Source organism: Aotus nancymaae, unplaced genomic scaffold (assembly GCF_030222135.1).
Source record: "Aotus nancymaae isolate 86718 unplaced genomic scaffold, 86718_ANA_hifiasm-v0.15.2.pri h1tg000029l, whole genome shotgun sequence".
Lineage (NCBI taxonomy): Eukaryota > Metazoa > Chordata > Mammalia > Primates > Aotidae > Aotus > Aotus nancymaae.
In genome coordinates, this window is record NW_026988442.1 from 71,038,273 (window position 1) to 71,062,328 (window position 24,056).

At 33.2% G+C, this 24,056-nt stretch overlaps 1 protein-coding gene across 1 annotated transcript in view; it reads left to right on the forward strand.

Annotated features, from left to right (window-relative positions):
- LRP1B (LDL receptor related protein 1B) overlaps positions 1–24,056 on the forward strand; it is a 1,560,879-nt gene that overhangs the window by 864,697 nt on the left and 672,126 nt on the right. Inside the window, exons 20-21 of the mRNA XM_064382912.1 lie at positions 12,821–12,901; positions 14,337–14,504. Of these exons, the coding sequence (XP_064238982.1) occupies positions 12,821–12,901; positions 14,337–14,504 (249 nt within the window). The remainder of the gene's footprint in view (positions 1–12,820; positions 12,902–14,336; positions 14,505–24,056) is intronic.

Genomic DNA, 24,056 nt, shown 5'->3' on the forward strand with positions numbered 1-24,056 from the left:
ATTTTTTTAAAGGGTCCAGTGTGCCTACGATAATGGTTCCTCTACTTGGCTGCACAGTGTCAGACTGAGTTACAATTTGCTGTGGAGCCATAGCAGAATTTCTCTCTCTCGTTCCTTTCAGTAATTGGCAATATGACCACATCTAAATACCAAAAAACAAAACAAAATGAAATGAATAGCAAAACAAAAAACCTTTCCACTGCTGCACATCTTACTGTGATTCTTGAGGTTTGCACACAAGGTGTAATCTTTGTGTAGTTTGATATTCCACACAGTAGAGAAGATGGCTGTATTTGAATCACTGGTTGCTACTCATCGCTTTGATGGAATCTTTTCTAGAATTTGAGCAGATGTGAGGTGAATGAAGTCGAGATCCTCTGTACCCTGACAGGAAGGCATTCATGGTGTAACTTCTGTGAGTGGTCTGGAGCCAGCCTCTTCTTCAGAGAAGCAGCTACAAAACACTGTAGCTTAAACACTATAGGGTTTAAAGTTTTAAAACACTATAAAACACTAAAAACTTCTAAAGTTTTAAAACACTATAGTGTTTTTTTGATGTGTTCTCTGAATATTTTTTATAATATTATTTTCTTATAAGATGAGTCCATATTAGACCTACTCTGGTGTTTTTAGCCTGTGTGTTCTAAATGCTGGGTCTCAGGAAAAGACAAAAAGGCAAAGTTTCTGCTCTCAGAGGTTGGAGGTAGTCGTCATGGTGTGCAAAACCTCAATAAGGATGTAACGCTTCTACCTGATGTGCTTATATGTGAATTTTCTGAAGATTGCCACATTCTTTTAAATGAATAATGTATATGATTCCTCTGCTTTTGTATATAAAAATTCTTATACATAAGTATGCCGTCCTTATAGGTTCTGAAACTCTAGGTTCAGGTCATGCCCATTCTCTATTTCTCTTACTATTTTTAAAACAATGATGTAGATACATTTAGCTAAAGAAAGTCAGGTAACATATAGATGCTTACAATAAAAAATAGTAATGATTCTACCTCACTATTGTACTATTACCAGTGGCAAGTATTTTTAATTCTTAGCCAAGTTTCCTGGTTATTACCTCTACTTTTTTACAAAATAATATGCCATTTTTTTTTTTTTTTTTTTTTTTTTAAAGATGGGGTTTCACAATGATGGCCAGGCTGGTCTTGAACTCCTCACCTCAGGTGATCCACCCACCTCGGTCCTCCCAAAGTGCTAGGATTACAGGCATAAGCCACTGTGCCCAGCCTTATGCCCTGATTTTAAAAAATTATACTCATCTCTTGACTTCCTCTTGACTAGAATATATTTAACATTTTGAAAGTTTTAAATTAAAGTATAAGTAAAGAAATGTACTATACAACCTTATAGAAAATAATATTATATTGTGATAACAATAATGTAAGGATGCTTACCTCATGGTATAGTTAAAAGCCGTGACACGATATTGAGAAAATGGGGGAAAGAAAATTTTTTTTTACCAAAAAAAATTAAAATTTCTCATTTTTAATAAAGATAGGAAGTGATATATAACTAACAAAAATTATGAAAATATTGCTTGTAAGTATTTTGGTAACCATTTCTTTTAAAATATTTGTGTGTGGAAGAATATATGTCAATCATCTGAGTTTTTCTTGTGTTCAAATACAGGATGATTTTGATTTTATTTAATTGTGGTAGGAGAATAAGTCTGTGTAATATTTTTTCTTTGGAAGCAATTGGGACTGCTTTGTAGACTACAAAATGATTGCTTTTATAGAATTCCTTTGTGAACACAAGAAGAATGTATATATTTTTTAATTTGATAGCAGTAAATTTCTTTTAAAATAGGAAGATAGATTGGTGGATTGATAGGTGGTACTGATCAAGCCTATTAATTTTGTTGTTACTATGCTATATATCCTTATTGATATTTTGCCTGCCTAAGGATAATGTAAAAATTTAAAGGCAATTTTCCTGAAATGCATTTTCTTGTTTATATGTAAATTGGCAAGCATAAAATCTACCTCATAGTGTTGTCATGAGGATTAAATAGAAAGCACAAAACCACCAAATACGGTGTTTGGGTAGGTAATTGTATCATTCTCCTTTTGATTAGTTAGTAGTACTACTCACTCCTTTGTTCTTTAATTCCATTAATAGGCTAACATCAGGCTGATCTTATTCTGCAAGATCGTTTAAAATATTGGTTTACAAGTCATGTAATTTTGCATTAAAGATTTACAATGATTTGCAATTCTGAATCTTGCTAAAACTTTTAAATAGATTTTTGAATATTGGTGATGGTATCAGATGTGTATAATTTCATATATAATCATATTTTGGAGTTCAGTAAAATATTTGGATATCTTACTGACTTTTAGAGGTGAGTGCTCACAAATAAGGACAAGTACCTATAACTATAAATGTACACTGGTAAACATGTGTGAGTTATCATGCATGACTAGGTTTAGTAATTCTGCCTTGCCCCTGGATTTAACCCCTATAATTCTCATGGGTCCCCTTTCGTTGAGTGCATGCTTCTTTTTTTTAATGTTCTTTCTGTTTAGTGATTTTTATGTTTTCTGTGTCAGGAAACATTTTTGAAATGTGCTAATTTTAGTGACATCTAACACTGCACACTTAATGGCACTGATTTCTCATTTGCAATCAGGGTCTGGCAATGTGAAGCTCACTGATGATTTGATCTCTTGGGAACTTTTATGTTGTTTTTTTACCTGTTGGTAAAAAGCTCTATAACTAGAAGAAGCAAGAGTGAGTTCTTAGAAACCATTTATATTCATATCTTGATTCAGTATTAATATAATAACCAAAGCTGTGTATTTTGAGTAATATCGAAGTTAAGTCTGATCCATTCGAAGTGTTATTTGCTTCTTGTTTTCTGAGTGATTTACTTTCCTTTTATAAAAAAGAAAAGGCAATTGCCTGGGTAGCCTAAGCATAGTCAAGATATCAAAAGTATAAATGAACATCAGTCACAGAGCTAGGAACAATGAATCTCAAGGTGTAATATTTTCACGAAAAGTCAATATATATATATAAGCAAATTGATTATAACTTACTCATTTTAATAATAGGCTTGTTTTTTGTTTGTTTGTTTGTGTTAAAATGGAGTTTCACTCTTGTTGCCCACGCTGGAGTGCAGTGGCGTGATCTTGGCTCACCACAACCTCCACCTCCTGGATTCAAGCCATTCTCCTACCTCAGCCTCCCAAGTAGCTGGGCTTACAGACACCCACCACCATGCCCAGCTAATTTTGTATTTTTAGTAGAGACAGGGTTTCACCATGTTGGTCAGGCTGATCTCGAACTCCTGACCTCGTGATCCACCCACATCTGCCTCCCAAAGTGCTGGGATTGCAGGCGTGAGCCACCGCGCTCGGCCAGGCTAGTTTAAAAGTAGCAAAAATGAAACTGAAAGAAAAGTATCTCAGGCAACCTCACTACTACTGACGTGTCCATTCCTTGTGCTTATATACTACTATAGTGAATAACTGCAGTCTATGAATTAGAATGAGAGAAAAACAATGAAATGCCATATAATGTTGCATTTTAAAAATTTCTGTCATTTAAAAAAGTTGTCACTATGAAATATAATTTTTCTTACTCCTTTTCTCTTGGAAGTTGTAGTGTTATAAGAACACTAAAAAAAGACTGAAATTTTCTGAAATAAAGTCTTAAAATATAGAGAAAAATTAATTTAATTGAGACACTTCACATATATTTTGAGTTTTAATCTAAATTATAAATAAATTAATCATTGGTGATTTTTATCTGTCACACTTTATTCAATATTTCTAAGTAATTAAAGTTATTACTTTCTTAATTATTCCATAGGATGAAAAAATCTAAATTCATTATTTATTAACTTTAGGATTAAGTTAAACATAAATAAATTTAGGATTAATTAAACAAATTAAACTAAATATTTTAGTAGTAATTAATTACCAGGGAAAATTATCGTTGTTAGATATGAGTTTATTCTTTGAACTGGAAGATTTTTCTGTTGTCCTAAAATACATTAAAAAACAGAAAATGCAGCTTGAATTTCCTATTCAGTTTCTCAGTCAACTAGTTTCTTCCTATAAATATTTATGTATGTATGTATGTATGTATGTTCAATTTTTTCCCTCTTATAAAAAGATTACCACCAATATAACTCTCTTTTAATTCTGCATCTCTCATTAGCAATCACATTAATTCTTACATTCTTCACATTCAGATTTCTTGGGAAAGTTGCATAAAACTTTATGTATTCATCTTCCACTCAGTCTACTAAGACTGGAAATTTATTTTCCCCTTTACCACTCCACCAAAACTGTCTTTGACAAGCTCAACAGACTTAAAAAATAAAAAAAAATCTGGGGGGATGGGGGCTAGGGGAGGGGTAGCATTGGGAGAAATACCTAATGTAGATGGGAGCAGCAAAACACCATGGCACAGGTATACCTATATAACAAACTTGCATGTTCTCGTATGTATCCCAGAAGTTAAAGTATATATATATAAAATCAGATATATATATATAATCTGAGTAGCACACTTCAGTTTCTATACACTTATTGGAGCAGCCCTTAACTCTGCTATCTTTTTCTTCAGACACTTCTCTTGCCTTCAGTGACCGATACTGCTTGATTTCCTTCTTACATTTTTCTAGTTCCTCTGTCTCTGTCTAACCTTTATATATACATTCACTATTTTCTTTGAGAGTGTGGGTAAATTATTTTCTAAAATGTTCTCACTTCTTTTTATTTTTTTAGTGAGGGTGGTGGGTAAAATTTTTACTCCAGGTTCAACATTTAAATTTTTTGCAGGTTAATTCAGGTTTTATACATTTGTTCTTGCAATTCTGATGTTTCACTACAGTGTTTCTATATGTGAATTTCTTTTTACTTATTTCAAAATAGATTTTGCTTCCTGAATCTAAAGTCATGTCTCCTTAAATTCTGGGACATTGTAAGAAATTCTGTCTTTCAATACTGCTTGCTCTCTTCATTTTCTCTTCTCCCTGTTTTTGCAACTATTAGTTTGTTAAATTCTATCCTTCATGATTTCTCTTTATATTATTCTTAAACTGAGCTGCAACCGTGGCAATTTCTTCTTACCTTCCAGTTTAGTAATTCTCTCTTCAAGTGTACTAATTTGTAATTTAACTTGTCCATGTGGTTTGTAATTCCAAGACTGTGGTTTTCATTTCTGAATGTCCTATTTGGTTGCTTTTCAAACTTGCCTATTTTTTCTCAGTGTGTCTTCTTACATGGTTTTTATTTTTGTCCTTGTCTTTTAAATACATTTTGACTTACCTATTTTATAATGCCTATCAGATTTCAATCTATAGCATCTACAGATACAGATTATTTCTATATATCTAAAGACATTCTGGGTCTAATCCTGTTGTTTGTTAGGTCTGCTGAATTTCACTCACCAGATTTTAATTGTTTTTTTCTTCTAATTCTTCTTCATATTTTTTTTTTAATTTGATTTTTTTGTCCCTTGTGGAAATTTTCCAAAGACTTTCTTGGGGTGATGTCTTCCCTGAGCACCCTGTCATACCTCTGAAATATTATTACATGGTCTGGATTAATTTTTACCTGAATTTTTCAACTTGGGATTTCTGAATTACAGAAAGTAGAGCTTGTGTTTGATTATAGCCTTGTGATTATACATTGTCAAGTAGACTTTTTTCTCCACTCACAGTCTAGGCTGAGATATCTCGTTCTACTAGGAGGCGATATTATCTAATTCACCCTTGTACTTAGAGTTTAGACTTTGAGGGTCCTAGCTTATGTTGGCATCTTTTGTAGAAATAGAGAATTATCACCTGTCCCAGGTTGACATTAAAACCCAGGCATCTAGATAGATTACAGAACCAGCTTTCTTTTACTGCCTTTGGAGGCAAAATTACACATGCTCATACATAGGCAATGTTGTTATTTATTGTTCATTCGCAATTCTAGTTTTTAGCGCCCATTTTATTTCTAGACTCTGAAATTTTTTATTATTTGTACACGTTCACCTATATGTTGAAATGTTTGGTTGTTATGTTATCTAACATTCCTAATTGTCTGCCATATTGCCAGAAATAGTCAATATTTTTTCCTAGTACTTTTTTCAGTGTCATTCTATATACACTTCTTAGGTGTTCCCTTTGATTTTCTAATACTTTGTCATTTAAATAGTGATCATTTCTAAGTCTGTCTTGCAAGCCTGTTTCACCACTTCTATCTTATACCCTATTGTAACCATTCTAAAATTCTTTCATTTTCTCAGACATTTTATATACTCTCACTTCTGGGCCTTCATGAATCTGACTCTTTCTTTGGAACATGGTAAAAGCACTGCATTCCCTCTTATTCACGTGTTTTAACTCAAACATATTTATATCAGCTTTTATAGCCCTTCCTCTGGGAAGTAATATTTAAACACCTGACATTAGTTTGGCCACTTCTGCTGTGTACTGTGATAACACATTACACTGCCTATAAAATAACATTTATCAGATATTTATTAAAATCACTTAATTGTATTCCAGATGTCTTCCCTAGTAGATTATAAGCACTCTGAAAAATGATAATATTTAATTTTGCATTCCCAGTGCCTAGCACTCTTTCATTCATTCACTCATTCATCCACTCTAGGTAATATATTTCTCAGGCCTAGAACTCTATCTGATATAAAGTTCTCAGCTAAATACCCTGAACCAATAAAACTTTAGAGCATTTTTTTTCTTCCATTTTGCAAATCACAGACCTCTGTTCAGAGATGTTAGGTAACTACCCAATATCACACATTAATTGGTGACATAGCCAGGATTTGAGCCCATGTTTAACTACCTGCAAAGCCTATGTTTTTTGTATGTGGCATTATACATGGTATATAAAATGAGATTTTTATCTGACAGCAATGAAAAAGTGGCAAAATGAGGACAATACATAGTACACTACTCTCATGTAATCCTCTCCAAAATGCATTTACTCTATTGGATCATTTGAAGTCTGTCCTATATAGGTAACAATTCTTGGAAGCCACAACTATTGTCAATATCTAGAAGTGTAATCTATTTTCTCAGTGAATCTAGTCCTATAATACGTATAATTTTTAAAAGCATCACTTTTCCGCTGGGCACTGTGGCTCATGCCTGTAATCCGAGCAGTTTGGGAAGCCGAAACAGGCGGATCACAAGGTCAGGAGTTCAAGACCAGCCTGACCAACATGGTGAAACCCCGTTTCTACTAAAAATACAAAAATTAGCCAGGCTGGTGGTGGCCACCTGTAATCCCAGCTAGTCAGGAGGCTGAGGCAAGAGAATTGCTTAAACCTGGGAGGTGGAGGTTGCAGTAAGCCAAGACTGCACCACTGCACTCTAGCCTGGGCAACAGAGCAAGACTCCGTCTCAAAAAAAAAGAAAAAAAAAATTAGAATTGGAGTTTAAATCTTAGACGTAAACTACAGAATGAAGAATTAAATTTTTAATTATTTCTCAAATCTTTCTAAGCTATAAATACTCTTTTTAAAGTGTTAGCATAATCAGCATGGTATAGTAAAAAAAAAAAAAAAAATGTATTTTGGCATCAATCAGAGCGTTGTATCAAATTTTACTGCCACTTGCTATTTATGTGATACGGCCTTAGGTAAGTTATACTATTTTCTTCTGAAAATTGGTGTTAGGGATAACAATGGCAGGGATATTGTAAAGAGTATTGGTAATACATATGTAGCTAGCCTAGTATCATATATTCACTAAATAATAGGTAATGTGATTATTATTGTCTCTTTCAAGCGAAGACAACACTTTCCTAACCCTGGACTCCTACAGTATTCTTATCTTGTCATTAATTTTAACTTGAATCTTCTATGTACTTTCCACATTGTGACGATTGAATTTGTCTATATAGAACATGTGTTACATGATCTCAAACAAACCTATGACAACTGTGTTTTGAGGTTTCATTAACAAATTACTTTAAAGTATTATTTTGGGGGCAAGGAGGAGGAATAAGTAGGAAAATTCCTAGGTTAGAGACAGGAAAGAAGCCTAAATTAGATTTAAAATCTACCTCCCTGGGGAACCTTTCTCTATGCTTTGTATACTAGATAAATATAAGTACCATACCAATCATGATTACCCTTGAGAGAAAGACAGTTGTAGCCATTTACATAATAGCTTACATATAGCCTGACAATAAATTTTAAGTGAAACATATAATAGGTAAATTGAGCATACTACCTGTAATAACAGAAGATTTTTAACAGTCCATTAATCCATATTAAATACTCTATGAGTTTGAAGTATCTACAGAGATAAAATATAGTTTTCTTTTCCTCTCTATAATTGTAACACGATGAAATATAAGACACTTTGGTTCATAATTTTTCTCTTTTTCAGAGTTAATCAGGTAATTCTTGCAAGTGTCCCACAATTTATATCTAAAGTCAAAGAATTTTAATGCAAAATCAAGAAAGAAAAATTGTATGTAATATTTAAATCTTTGTCAAATATAAGAATTCATGACATTTTAACAGAGCAAATTTCCAGAACTAAACTGATATATTCAGATGCTATCTTCAACTTTTAAATTAACACTAATATGAAAGAACAGAAAAAATGTTAAAATCAAGAGGTTTTTAAAGCACAATAATAAATTATTGTGATTTATTATAACGCTGTGATAACCCCAGGAGTTATTCAAGTGGTGAACCCTACTTTTTGCTCCATTAAATGTTTTCAGGGTAGCATGCATTTCTGGATGACATCTCTTCTGACTTCTTAATCGCTAGGACTTACAGAACCCAAGAGATCAGAGTATAAACCAGAAGTCCGAAACCAGACAGGCTGAGTGATTTACTCAATCACACTATTCTGAGAACGAAACATTAATAACTTTACTCCTGTACATATCTCTTTTCAAATACTAACTTTATTCTCTGTAGTGATTTGCCTTCAGCTTTATTCTAGTTCCCATTGTTTTTATCTACAGTAGTTTTTCTCCATAAGCTAAGTTGGACTATAACGTTGATGAGAGATGATGTAACCAGCATTTTAAAAATTAATCATATATGATATATAATTATTTAGGCACATGTGTACATTCTGTGTGTTTATGTATATTTTATTCAGTGTGGGCAGAAGATAAATGTCTCTCATTTTCTTAGAGGTTGATGTACTGGATATTACATTTTTAAATTTAGTTTGAGAATTTTTTTTATCTATTGGGAGCTAATTTTCACTTTACTTTTTACTGTTTTTTAGTATTAAAATCTAACAGTTGAAAATAATTTTAAAATTTACATGAAGAATTTCCTAACCAATAAAGTATCATCAAGTTTCAAAAATTTTCAGATGCTTAGGATGATTTATTTTTTCTTAGCAAAACTTGGAATATAGATTAATATGCTCCAAAGTTCATAGAAGAGAGATAAAAAATTTGAATTAACATTATAGACCCAAAAAAGATGTAGTTATTTTTAAAGATTAGATCTCATCATATTTGAGTCCATATTTTATCATTTACTCATTTGAACCAAAGCTTGGATTGATCCTTTGTTTAAATCCCCTGATTCTTGTCTACATTACGTCTTCTACACTACAGTATATCCATTAAACAGTTGACTCTCTAAGGAAAAAACGCATATTTTGGACTTTTGTATTGATTCTTGAAATATAAACATACGTTCTCACTATCTCATTAGGTAATAAAAGAAACTTCCTTAGAACTATTGACTAAATTATGTCTTTAGGCATTTTCACTTTTCTTTCTAGTACTTCCCCTTATGTAACAGAATATTTGTTGGATTTCTACAGGATAGCTTTTGATATAAATCTTTGCCTCCTTTCTACATCTTTTTTTAAATCACATTTAGGCTCTCATGACATTGTCTGGTTTTTAAAAAGTTAAATTTATCTTAAAATTCATATTTTAAGATGTGACTTTGGTAATCATGAAACTTAATACAAATTTGGTAAGTTTTAGAATAATTTTCATTCAAATGCCAATACCTTAGATAAATGTACTTAGATGTAAACTTGCACAAGTAAATTGCCTTTTAAAAAGTAAAGAAACAGGTAATCAAGAAAGTCAAAATCCATCAGATCTAGTATAAATCTTATATAAATAACATAAACTTTCCCTTTATGTTATTTGTGAAGAAGTATCAATTTATTTCATCACTGGACAAGTTACCAATATAAAAGATGAGCTACCGGCTGAAGACCATTCAGTGGCTATCTCTGCTGGTGTCCTTGGCTGATGCTCTTTTCCCAGCTCTGCTATATGTTAAAGAAAATACTTGCATACCCAAAGTTGATTTGTTGTTTTACCACTTTAAGAATGGAGGTGATTATTCTAGCCTCTAATTTTAATTTCAGGCATTACTTTTAGGATAATACAAAAGATAAGCCTTTACACTGCCAGGCAAAATTAATTTGCTCCGTTTTTTACTATTAATTCTAACTACTTGTAATTTGCCAGGAACTGTACTAATATAAAATTTAACTAAAAAAATCATAGCTTTTATGGTAAAAATACAAACTGTTCTAGAGGAGTTACAGTAATATCACTTGAAATTCTCATTTCCTAAAGATACTATCACCAATGTGTTTCATTGGTTAAAGTACTTAGAAAATACTTAGTGACCTAATTTTTTACATAACTAACTACCTGGAGTACTATGTGAAATCTTCAACTCTTAGTAGGAAATTATCAGGAATAGACCTAAAAATGTGTGACAGAAATGACTAGGTAAACCGTGGTACAATCTGCCCTATTAAAATAAATAAAAAGTTGATAGTGTTATATATTTTTAAAATAAGATTAAAAAAATTAAAATGATAGAAATTTTCAGCATTGTTCATTGAAATGTCCTGATTCTTGTCTACAGTACATCTTCTACACTGCAGTACATCAATTAAACAGTTATCTATCTAAGGAAAAAAGTGTATTTTGGACTTCTGTGTTGATTCTTGAAACATAAACATTAAGTTCTTGCTATCTTGTTAGGTAACAAACAATAAACTTATGAAGGAATGGCTGGTATGGACAAAATCTTGTTAACTGAATCCTAAAATCGTGGAAGTATTTAGAGACACATTTCTGATAAACACAAGAATGTACTCTTTTGCATAATGAAACAATGTATGAGAAATGCTAACCCTTATGCTTAATATATGCTAACAATATAAGGAGAGTAAAGTAACAGTTTAGGTACTCATGGATGTTAAGGGAAAAGGAGATAGGAAATTGGTAATAGAGTATGATTGAAAGAGTGCTGGATGGGGAGCTTCATGAACTGAATTCTAAGACTTGTTTTTCCTTAAGGAGATACATGTATCATTAGAAAAGTCTAATTTCTCTGAGTTTTAATTGCCTTACAGCTAAAATGATTGGACATAATTTGTCCATTTTTTAGCAGAGTAATATATTTTTATTTTTTATATATTTTTTCCAAAATAAAAGTGCTCAAAACTACAAAATTGAAATGATCGATTAATAAGTAATACGTGAATAGATTTGGCTGAAGGAGTTTGAGCAGCCAAAGTACAGCCTGCTCAGCCATCAGCTATTCTTGGCAACCCTGAGACAATGCAGAGAATACAATTTGAAAGGATTTACAAATATTCTCTTCTTTGCCTTTTATAAAATATATTCTATGATTCTATGTCAGTTGTCTTAAATGGAAAAAGAAATATTTGTCACAAAATGTAATTGGCTTCCTCTGTCAGAGGAACAAGTAAAGAATATGAACCACTGATCTATTTCAGTATATCCATTTTTTCTGTTTCTATAAAATTAAACTGATAGTTTCTTATTTCTTCTTTTTCTTTTTTAATATCTATTAAATGAGCTCTTGTGCGTGAAGATTTGTGATGCTATTCATATTCTCCTGACAGCTTAAAGGTCTGGTACTGAGCAACTTGAATAAACTCTAGGTGAATATCTTTCACCATATATGAATTAGAGAAAATAAAATTTGTCTCCTGGGACATATTAGTAAGCAATTCCAAATTCCTCGGATAAACTGTTCAGCAATTATATTTTTCTCTGACCACTATTACCCCTATTTTTTGGCCATTCACCTGGATTATCAGATTTTATTATGACAACATTGTCTTTTGGATTTATTGGTACTTCAAGTTGGCTAATAATCTCTCTTGCAAACTCTTTTTCTATGCTAATCCTATGCCTTTTTGTTATAATTATCTAAAAGTAGTAAGAGGGTCTCTTGATTTGTATAAAATTCATTTTGAAATCTATATCTTTACTATTTTTTTCAGTTTTTTTCATAGATTAAAATTTTATACTTTTCTTTGTAACTTTGTGGTATTGACTTACCTAACTGATTTTATTGCATTTATGTTTCGATTAACTTTCACCTTATAATGTTAACATCTTTCAGAGGCAGAGTGAGATCTGACTTTCCTTCTTTGGCTCTCTGAATTCAGAAAAGGTCTTCCTCTATTAAAGCATAAACACATTACTTTGCATTTCCAGAGTGTATAGCTTCATTAGTTGTTATCTACTGAATGAAGGTTGTGTCCCTTGGTATATGGAGTTGACATCTATTCATTTTTCTAGTATATAATGAATCCAAATGATCCTCCATCAAATGATTCTCCTAGGCTTTCAGTCACTGCAAAGTACTCATTTAAAAGATATTAAAAGTATGTGTCCTCAAGAAGTTATAGTCACTGTATTTGTTTATCTGCCATTTTCTCTGTGTCTTTGTAGAGAACAGGGAAAGAATTCTGATCACATTAGCAAATGATATAAATTAAGTCATACACAGTCAATAACATGTTTTCTTTTGGACATTTTTATATCTTTCACAGAATTCCCAACTTGTGAGCCACTAACACAATTTGTATGCAAAAGTGGAAGATGCATTAGCAGCAAATGGCACTGCGACTCAGGCAAGTACCAAATGCTCACTGTATAACACTGATTTGACTGGGGGCCTGGAAGTCTGGACTGCCTGGCTTTCTTCAGAGGTAGTTTGTAGGGGAAGCTTCCAGAGCCAAGAAAAATGGCTAAGACAAGTGGTGAGCGGGCAGCTGGCACATCACTGGGAATTAGCGTTAAAGAAAATGGAGCTCAATATTTGCCCCATGGCTCTGTGATAGAGATCTGCTTTTCAAATGTTATGTTGGACATAGTCTAAGTCTACAAACATGTAGTACAGTGAACAATTGAGGAAATAGCCTGGACAGTTCAGGTTCCCTAAAGCACTTATGTAACCTCAGGAGGAGAAGCTTACACATTAGTATGGAATTTTCCAGATTGTCTCAACTCTGTCAGTTTCTTCTTATGTTCATATGGTATTTTTTCTTATACTAAATTATATTACTATGCTAAATTATGCCAAATACAGGTAAATGAATTATATAAGAATCAATGCATTCCCAGTCATGTAATCTGGTCTACTTTTACTTCGCATTTATCTTCCCTACCTCCTGAAAAGGTTGTTAATAAAGAAGATAAATGATTTCTAATGATACTGTACAGTAGTTTCCAAGTATAAATATATACAGAAGAGCCAAGGGAGGAGGAGTACACAGTGGGTTCTCATGGTGGAGAGTAGGGGAAAAAGGGAGAATATTAAAGATGGAATTATAAACTCTGGGGCATAAGAATTATGGGGCATAAGTAATAATATTTATAATGATTATATTATTGATTGTATCATTTTATGAAATTTCTACAGTCACAATTGCCTTCTTGTTTCATGGTGCATAGATGCATTCAGTCAATGGTTAGTTATTTCTGTGTGAAAAAGAAATTAAGGTTCAAAATTCAAAGTCAAGGATTTTTTTCTCTCAGTTTGGCAGTTGATATTAAATCAGAGGAGAAGCAATGTGATGATGAAAATAATTCTTCCACTGTTTATGAGAAACATTGTTCCACTGATTGAATTATCATTCATTTTTCAAAAACAAAACAAACTTTATATAAAAAAAAAAATGGACTGGGTCCTGTGGCTCATCACATCTATAATCCCAGCATTTTGGGAGGCCGAGGCATATGGATTGCTGGAGGCCAAGAGTTTGATACCAGCCTGGCCAACACATGGCAAAACGCTGTCTCTACTAAAAAAATACAAAACAAAGTAGTCGGGCATGGTGGCATGTGTGTGTGTTCCCAGTTGCTTGAGAGGACAAGGTGGGAGAATCACTTGAGTCCCAGGAGGTGAAGGTTGCAGTGAGTCAAGATTTTGCCACTACACTCCAGTCTGGGTGACAGGGCAAGATTCTGCCTCACACACACACACACACACAAAAATGTGAGATTGTAAGAAAAATTTTCTCCGTGAATCAGGTTTCATGGCCTCATGTTGATGTTTCTTTCCAGATGACGACTGTGGGGACGGGAGCGATGAGGTGGGCTGTGGTCACTCTTGCTTTGATAATCAGTTCAGATGTTCCAGTGGCAGATGCATCCCAGGCCATTGGGCCTGTGATGGTGACAATGACTGTGGTGACTTCAGTGATGAAGCCCAAATCAATTGTACCAAAGAAGGTTAGTAACTTTGTAAGTTAATGAAATCTCATTTTAAAAGTCGATATATAGTAATACTTAGAATATTATAGAGAGAATATTATATAAGAAATAAATTGCTTATTAGGCATAAATATACATGTGGAACTGTGTACAATCATTTGCTGTCTCTTTACTTTCCCTCTTTTCTTTTTTCCTTTGGTTTCTCACCTCAGTACCTCCTTATTCCTTCGTTCCTTCTGTGGTCTTTGTTTTCTACATTTACTTGATGCTTTACTTACTACTCTTTATATCATCTAAACCCTAAAGCCATTTCAACAGGGAAAAAGAAAAAATCAAGAAAGGAATAATTTTACTTTTATTTCATACAAAATTTGTTTACGTGAAGTTTGAAATAATCCCTGATTAAATGGGGATGTATTTCCAACTGATTGACCTTCTAGAGTACAAGCTAAGAAAGGAAGGAGATCATGACCATGGCTCTCAGCATATCCATGGGGATAATAACCTTGTCGTTTGCATGGCATATTTTGCAAAATTTGATCATTCACAGAGCATATTAATAATTTAAAAGTAATGTTGGAAATATCACAGAAAAAATCATTAGACTGTCAAGCAATCATGCAATCAGTACCATTTTAATAGAATTTTTTTTCTGCTAAGAACTGCAAGATATTATTTATTCTTTCATTTATCTCACAAATATGGATTGAGGACTAAAGAATAAATAAAAGGATGAAAACATATGGCACCTGCTCAGTTTAAATATCAGTGCAAACAAACAAGCAACAAAGTATTTAATGAGGAGGGTTAGGGAAATCATATACTCTCTAAACATAAGAAAGCATTTTCAAAATGTTTTACACTGAGCTATGTTTGTCTTCTGCAATATTTGTCAACTAATAAGATAGACAGTTTCTAAATTGTTTTCTCTCACATGGATTCCTTTTGTCTTTCGTTTCCCCTCTCTCTCTTTAAACTGTAATTTCTCGAAACAGTGGTTATTAAATTATCTATATAATACTAGGTTCTCTAAGAAGAAGCCCAGCTGTTTTGTAGATTCTCCAAGTGATGTATTAAAAGACATATTGTTTGATTTTTTATTTTACCTGGATAAGCTGGATTACAAGAGTCATAACAATGATCCAAATGTGGCTACACGATGACCGATAGACCGTGAGACAGTGAAACACAGGTTCTCATGGTTAATGGTCTTGACATGATTCATGTCTTTCCCTGGCAATGGACATAGTAGAAATTATAATGAAAACAGAAATGAAGAAATTATTCGTGACATCTTACAAGATTTAACATGAGCATATTTGAATTGAAGGTTGTTTCAGAAACAGAAGAATGAATTATCGATAAAGCTATCATTTAATATTATCCCTCATTCTCCATTATGTAATAAGTTCAAGTCCTCACTCTCCTCTCTTTATCTCATTATTGTGTTAATTTCTTTCTATATTTAGTTGTTCCCTAAGTATATATGAGCTAGAACTTTTTGCATATTATTAATACTGACTGAAAAAGGAAAAAGTATATGTAAAGTTTCTTTTCCCCCTCTTTTGGCTAATATTTGAGACATTCATCTAGGAGTCGTTGACATTTCATCACTACATAACATTTTAAATGTAAACTGCATTTTTCCTTCCTCACAGATGTCTTTTAAGGCTCCTCATGGGGTGTGCATCTGTGGTCTGCTAGCACTGCCCCACAACGTGCTGTGAGAGATAAATTGCCCTAAAGTTAATTTATTGTCATCTCAGATGTGAGATCACATCTCTCTCTTGTATGTGTGTTTATCATTAAGTTAAAACAATCATTACATATGAAATGTTTAAAAGATTGCTTTTCCCTCATGAATGTCCAGATTTAGTGGCACGCCCTTTTGTAGGCTCTGTAGATAGTGTCTCAGGTAGCATTATTATAGAAGCAGTGGTTATTTAATGTTAATGCCCTTCTTATTTAGAGCATCTCAATTTCACTAATAGATTTCCATAAAGGATATACTGTCAATGTGAATGCCACGTATTTCTTATATGATTATGGAAATGATCCAGTTAGTCTACATGACTCCTTGACATGTTTCAAGCAAAGAATGAGGAAAATTCTTGACCTAATTTATATTGATCAGATTATACATTTTACTAGGATTCCCTAATCAAATATTCTACATGCTGAATACAAGGTGGAGGAATAGAGTCAAGTTAACATTCTGGGATGACTTTGGTAAAAGACAGTTCAAAGGATTTCAAGTGGAACTTAAATATTTATATTCATTATTATTTTGATTGTATATTCTAGTACAGAATTTGTAAAATGATGACACAGATTGTTAAAGCTGATCAGCAAAGTCATTTGCACGTTCAGGATTTGTGAGCCGTTGCCAAGGTAAAGTAGAAATTCACTTCAATTGGTCATATAATTCAGTCCCCAAACCTGCTGTGGAAGAAAGACCAGAGGATTCTGGCTTGAGTTTCAAGACTGGCTGTCAAAACTGATCAAATCCACCATATAATTGCTCAGCACTTTGCCTTACACTGCCTGGGTAAGCAGAGCATATGGTGCAATTTCTCTCAATTGTTTTCAAAAGGGTAGAAATACTCATAAATTAACTTTTAATAGTAAAGGAGGAGGAGAAACTGGAAAATGGAATATTCCATATATAATCTTCATTTCAGAAAATTTCTGAATTTGAGGTCAATATGTATTCTCTCTAAAATCACTTTCAAAATAATTATTTTGTCAAATTTGATTTTTCATAATAGATTCAGGGGGTACTTTTGCAGGTTTATTATAAAACTATTTTGCATAATGCTGAGGTTTGGACTTCTATTAATTCTGTCACACAGATAGTGGACATAGCACCCAATAGGAAGTTTTTCAACCCCTGCCCCCACTCCCTCTCTCCATTTTGGATGCTCTAATGTCTGTTGTTTCCATCTTTATATTCATGTGTACCAAAGATTTAGCTCCCACTTTAAATAAGAACATCTAATATATGGTTTTCTGTTTCTTTGTTAATTCACTTAGGATAATAGTCTCCAGATACATTCATGTCACTGTAAATGACATAACTATAATTTGTTCTTTTTTTGACTGCATAGTATTCCCTGGTATATATGTGTCACATTCCCTTAATGCAATCCACCATTGAAGGGCACCTAGGTTGATTCCATGTCTTCACTACTGTGAGTAGTGCAGTGATAAACATACAAGTATGGGTGTCTTTTTGGTAGAATGATTTATTTTCTTTCGGGTATATACCCATTAATGAGATTGCTGGGTTAAATGGTAGCTATTTTTATTTTTATTTTTTTTAAGAGGGAGTCTCACTCTGTTGCCGAGGCTGGAGTGCAGTGGTGTGATCTCAGCTCACTGTAACCTCTGCCTCCCGGGTTCATGTGATTCTCGTGCTTCAGCTTCCCAAGTAGCTGGGACTAGAGGCGTAAGCCACCATACCTGGCTATTTTTGTATTTTTAGTAGAGATGGGGTTTCACCATGTTGGACAGGCTAGTCTCAAACTCCTGACTTCAAGTGATCTGCCCACCTCAGTTTCCCAAAGTGCTGAGATTATAGGTGTGAGCCATTGTCCCTGGCCCTGTTTTTACTTCCTTGAAAAATGGCCCAACTTCTTTTTACAAGGGCTGAACTAATTTAAACTCCTACAAACAGTGTATATGTGTTCCCTTTTCTCCACAGTCTCACCAATATCTGTTATTTTTTGTCTTTTTAATAATAGCCATTCTGATTGGTATGAGATGGTGTCTCATTGTGGTATTGATTTGCATTTCTCTCATGATTAGTGGAACATTTTTTCATATGTTTCTTGACCACTTGTATGCCTTCTTTTTGAGAGGTGTCTGTTCATGTCCTTAGCCTACTTTCTAATGAAGTTACTTGTTTTTCTTCTCATTGATTTGTTTAAGTTTTTATAAATTCTGGCTACTAGTCCCTTATCGGATACATAATTTGCAAAGACTTCCTCCCATTCTTTAGGTTGTCTGTTTACTGTTGATGGTTTCTTTTGCTTGACAAATAGTCTTTAGTTTAATTAGGTCTCACATATAAATGTATTTTGTTGCAATTGCTTTAGAGGACTTAGTCATAAATTCTTTGCCAATGCCAATATCTAGAAGAGCACTTCCTACGTTTTCTTCTAGGATTTTTATAGTTTAACATTTAACATTTAAGTTTTTAAGTTATCTTGAGTTTTATTTTTGTATGTAGTAATAGATAGGAATACAATTTCATTCTTCTGCATATGGTTAGCCAGTTTTCTCAACACCATTTATTGAATAGGGAGTCTTTTCCTCATTGTTTATTTTTGTTGACTTCATCAAAGATCAGTCAGTTGTAGGTGTGCAGCTATTTCTGAATTCTTTATTCTGTCCCATTGAACTCTTGGTCTATTTTTGTAGACTATTATCATGCTGTTTGGGCTACTGTAACCTTGTAGTATAGTTTGAAGTTGGGCAATGTGATGCCTCTAGCTTTATTCTTTGTGCTTAGGGTTACTTTGGCTCTTTAGGATTTTTGTGTTTTTTTTTCCATATGAATTTTAGAATAGTTTTATAATTCTGCAAAAAGTTATGCTGGTGTTTTGATAGGAATACTATTGAATCTGTGGATTTCTATGTGCAGTATAGACATTTTAATAATACTGATTCTTCCAGTCCATTAGCATGAAATGATTTTCCATTTCTTTGTGTCATCTATAATTTCTTTCAGCATCTTCTTGGTTAAATGTATTTTTAGATATTTTATTTTTGTAGCTATTGTAAATGGGATTGCATTCTTGACTTATCGCTCAGCTTGAATATATAGGTGTATCAAAATGCTACTGACGTTTGTATGTTGCTTTTGTATCCTGAAATTTTACTGAAGTCACTTATCTGGGCTAGTTGCCTTTTGGCTGAGTCTTTAGAGATTTTAGATAGAATCATATCAGTGAAGACAGATAATTTGATGATTTCATTTCCTATTTGGTTGCCCTTTTATTTCTTTCTATTAATTGATTGATCTCTCTGGGAATTTTAGTACTATGTTAAATAGAAGTGATGAGAGTGGAAATCCTCATCCTGTTCCAGTCCTTAGGGGAAATGCTTGCAGGTTTTGTCTGTTCAATATGATGTTGGCTGTGGGTTTGTCATAGACAACTCATTATTTTTACATATATTCCTTTGTTGCTTAGTATGCTGAGGGTTTTTATCATGAAAGGATGCTGGATTTTATCAAAATTTTTCTGTATCTATTGAGATGATCATATGGTTTTTATTTTTAATTCTGTTTATGTGGTAGTTCACATTTATTGATTTGCATATGTTGAACCACACTTGCAGCCCAGGAATGAAGCCTATTGATCATGATGGATTAACTTTTTAATGTGCTGCTGTATTTAGTTTGCTAGTATTTTGTTGCAGAATTTTGTGTCTGTGTTCATCAGGGATATTGACCTGTAATTTTCTTTTTTCATTATCTGATTTTTAGTATTAGGATGACACCGCTTTCATATAATTAATTACAAAGGAGTCCCTCCTCCTCAGTTTTTTGAAATAGCTTCAGTAGGATTGGTACCTGTTCTTTGTAGGTCAGGTGGAATTTGACTGTGAATCCATCTGGTACGGGACTCTTTTGGTTGGTAAGGTATTTATTATGGATTCAGTTTCAGAACTGGTTACTGGTTTAAGGTTTCACTTTCTCCTTGATGTAATCTAGGAAGTTGTGTGTTTCCAGAAATTTTATCCATTTCTTCTAGATTTTCTAATTTTTACACACAGAGGTGTTCATAATGGTCCCCAAGGATCATTTGCATTTCTGTGGGATCAGTTGTAATGTCACCATTGTCATTTGTGATTGTGCTTATTTGGATCTTCTCTCTTGTTTTCTTTGTTAGACTAGCTAGTGGTCTATTGATCTTGTTTATTCTTTCAGGGACCCAACATTTCCTTTCACTGATCCTTTGTATGGTATTTTGAGGGTCTAAATTTCTTTTAGAACTCCTTTAACTTTAGTTATTTATTTTCTTCTGCTAGCCTTTGGATTGATTTGCTTCTGATTTTCGAGTTCCTTTAGGTGCAATAGTAGACTGTTAATTTGAGATTTTACTATGTTCTTGATTCAGGTGTTGTGCTATGAACTTTCCTCTTAAGACTACTGTTGTCAGATCTCAGATGTTTTAGTATGCTGTATATATTTTCATTTATTTCAAAGAATTTTTTGAATATCTGCCTTCACTTTGTTGTTTACAAGTAAGTCATTTAGAAGCAAGTTGCTTAGTTTCCATGTAATTGTGTGGTTTGGAGAGGACCTCTGGCTACTTATTTCTGTTTCTATTCCACTATAGTTTTAGAACATTCCTGGTATGATTTTGATTTTATAAAAATTTATTGAGACTTGCTTGTGGTTGAACTTAGATTATGTTCAAGTGCAGATGAGAAGACTATATATTTTGGTGGTTGAGTGGAGTATTCAGTAGATGCCTATTAAATCTAATTGGTTGAGTGCTGAATTTAATTGAGTAACACAATTTATTTGTTAGTTTTCTGCCTCCACAATCTGTCTAATGCCATCAGTGGGGCATTGGCATCCCCACTATTATTGAGTAGCTGCCTAAGACTTTTCCTACATCTAGAAGTAATTGTTTTATGAATCTGGGTGCACTAATGTTGGTTGCATATATATTTAGGAAAATTAGTATTTTTGTTGAATCAAACCCTTTATCATTATGTAGTTTCCTTCTTTGCCCTTTTTCACCATTGTTGGTTTAAAGTCTATTTTACCTGATACAAGAATAGCAACCCTTGCTCTTTTTTGTTTTCCATTTGTGTGATAGATCTTTCTCCATCCCTTAACTTTGTACCTATGTGTCTCATTACACGGGAGATGGGTCTGTTGAAGGCAATAGAAAATTGGTTCTTGTCTTGTTTTAAATCCAGTTTGTCTCTCTGTCTTTTAAGTGAAGCCATGTAGACTATTTAGATTAGTTAATACTGATAACGAGATTTTGTTTCTATCATGGTGCTGTTAGCAGTTTGCTTTGTACTCTTGACTGTGTAGTTGCTTTATAGGCTCTGTGGGCTATATATACATGTGTTTTTGTAGTAGCAAGTATTATGATTTTATTTTCATGTTTAGAACTCCCTTAAACATCTCTTGTAAGACCAGACCAGTAATAGTGAACTCCCTTAGCTATTGCTTCTCATGAAAAAAAAATATATATATATTTCTCCCTCATTTATGTAGCTCAGTTTGTCAGGATATGAAATTCTCTCTTGGTGTTTCTTTTAAGAATACGAAAAGTAGGCTCACAGTCTCTTCTGGCTTATAAGGTTTCTGCAGAGAAGTTCAACATTTGTCTGATAGGATTCACTTTGTAGGTGATATGACTTTTGTCTCTAGCTGCCTTTAAGATTTTTCTCTTTCATGTTGACCTTGGAAAATCTGATGACTATGTGTTTTGAAGATGATCTTGTATATATCTCACAGGAGTTCTCTGAATTTCTGTATCTGTATGTTGACCTCTCATAAGATGGGGAAACTTTTTGTGGACTATATCTTCAAATATGTTTTCCAAGTTGCAAAATCTCTCTTCTTCTATCTCTGGAATGCCAGTGAGCTATGTGTTTGATCAATTTGCATAATCCCCTCTTTCTCAGATGCTTTGTTCTTTTTATTTTAATTATTTTTTCTTTATTTTTATGTGACTGAGTTGATTCAAAAAATTGGCCATCAAGCTTTGAAATTCTTTCCTCTTCTTGGTCTAGTCTGTTGTTAAGGCTTCCAATTATATTTTGAAATTTCTGTCATAAAATTTTCAATTTATAAAAGTTCCGTTTGATTCTTTCTTAATATAGCTATGTCATCTTTCAAATCTTAAATCATTATTCTGGTTTCACTGGATTGGATTTTAACTTTGTTTTGGATCTCATTGAGTTTCCCTCCCATCCAGTTTCTTAATTCCATGTCTATCAATTTGGACATTGCCATTCATAGCTAGAAAATTAGTGTGTTCCTTTGGAGATGACAAAACACTGTCATTTTGAATTGCTAGAGTTCTTGAACAGATTCCTTGTCATCTGAGGGAGCTGGTGCTTCTTTTTCTTTGTGAATTTGCTGTCATTTGAATGGGAATTTTTGTTTTTATATTCTTTTTCCCCTTGAAAGTTTAACTTACATGTATGTTGTGTGTAGTAAATCGGCTTCATTTGTGGGTGCTTTCAGAGGGCCAACACTCTGTATGAATTACTTGGTTGTAGACAGGTTCCCATGGTAGGTTTCACTGGTGTTGCATGTTGAAGCAATATATTTTTGTTTTGTGGTGTAATTCAGGCTCAATCCAGTAGATAGTACACAGGAATAAGGGCTGGCAGACAGGCTTTTACATAGTTGCTCTCGTGTCTTTTGTATTTCAGTGAATACACAGTTATGCTCCCTTCCTTAGATCTGGATTGGTTTCTGGGGACCAGCCCTGTCACTCTGTAACTTTAAACAGGCCTTCCAACTTCCTCCTTCTTCATCCATGGTACTTATGTTGCTTCTATTGCCTTTCAGTATTTTCTCTCAACAGATCTCTTCAAAGTATGATAGTTTACTCAATATTTTGTTTCCTCTCCATGAAAGAAGTGTTTCTTGGCTGGGTCTAGTCAGATGTCTTGTTCCCTTCCTTACCTTTATTCAAATACGATTTCTATAGTGATGATCAATTTTTCATCATTAGTATGGTTAATGCATGGGAAAGTGTAAATGAATAGTCTCTCCTAGATTAATTTATACCCACTTTTTTCTCTTAATGTTATGCTGTTACTTTTTCTCATTTTCAAACTTCTTATAGGCAACGAAGATATATCTTCAGAAAACACTATGCTTCAAATATATGAAAAAAAGCTCAACATCACTGATAACTAGAGAAATACAAATCAAAACCAAAATGAGATGCCATCTCATGCCAGTCAAAACAGTGACTATTAAAAAAGTGAAGAAACAGATGCTAACAAGGCTATGGAGAAGTAGGAATATTTTTACACTGTTGGTAGGAATGTTAATTAGTTCAACCATTGTGGAAGACTGTGAGATGATTCCTCAAAGACCTAGAACCAGAAATACCATTTGACCTTGCAATCCCATTACTGAGTATATACCCAAAGGACTATAAATCATTCTATTATAAAGATACATGTACATGTATGTTCATTGCAGCACTATTCACAATAGCAAAGACATGAAATCAATCCAAATGCCCATAAGTGATAAACTGAGTGAACAGTCTGTCTAAATGAAAAAATAAGTAAGGCTGGATCCTTACAGAATTTAGTATGAGGAAACTTCCTCTAGAGCTCAGGTCTGACCATTTATATTTACATATTACTAGGTTGTTGTGAAAAGGTGGATTTACCTGTGAGGACATAAAGAATAAAGTTATCATGAAACTTCAGTCTTTTGTTAGAAGTCTTCAACTCTGGTCAGAATAGTAAAATAAGGAGAGACTGGATATACATCAAATCTATAAAATTCAAAATATATAAAATATTAATCTGATCTCATTGTTGACAGTTTAATTCATTTGAATT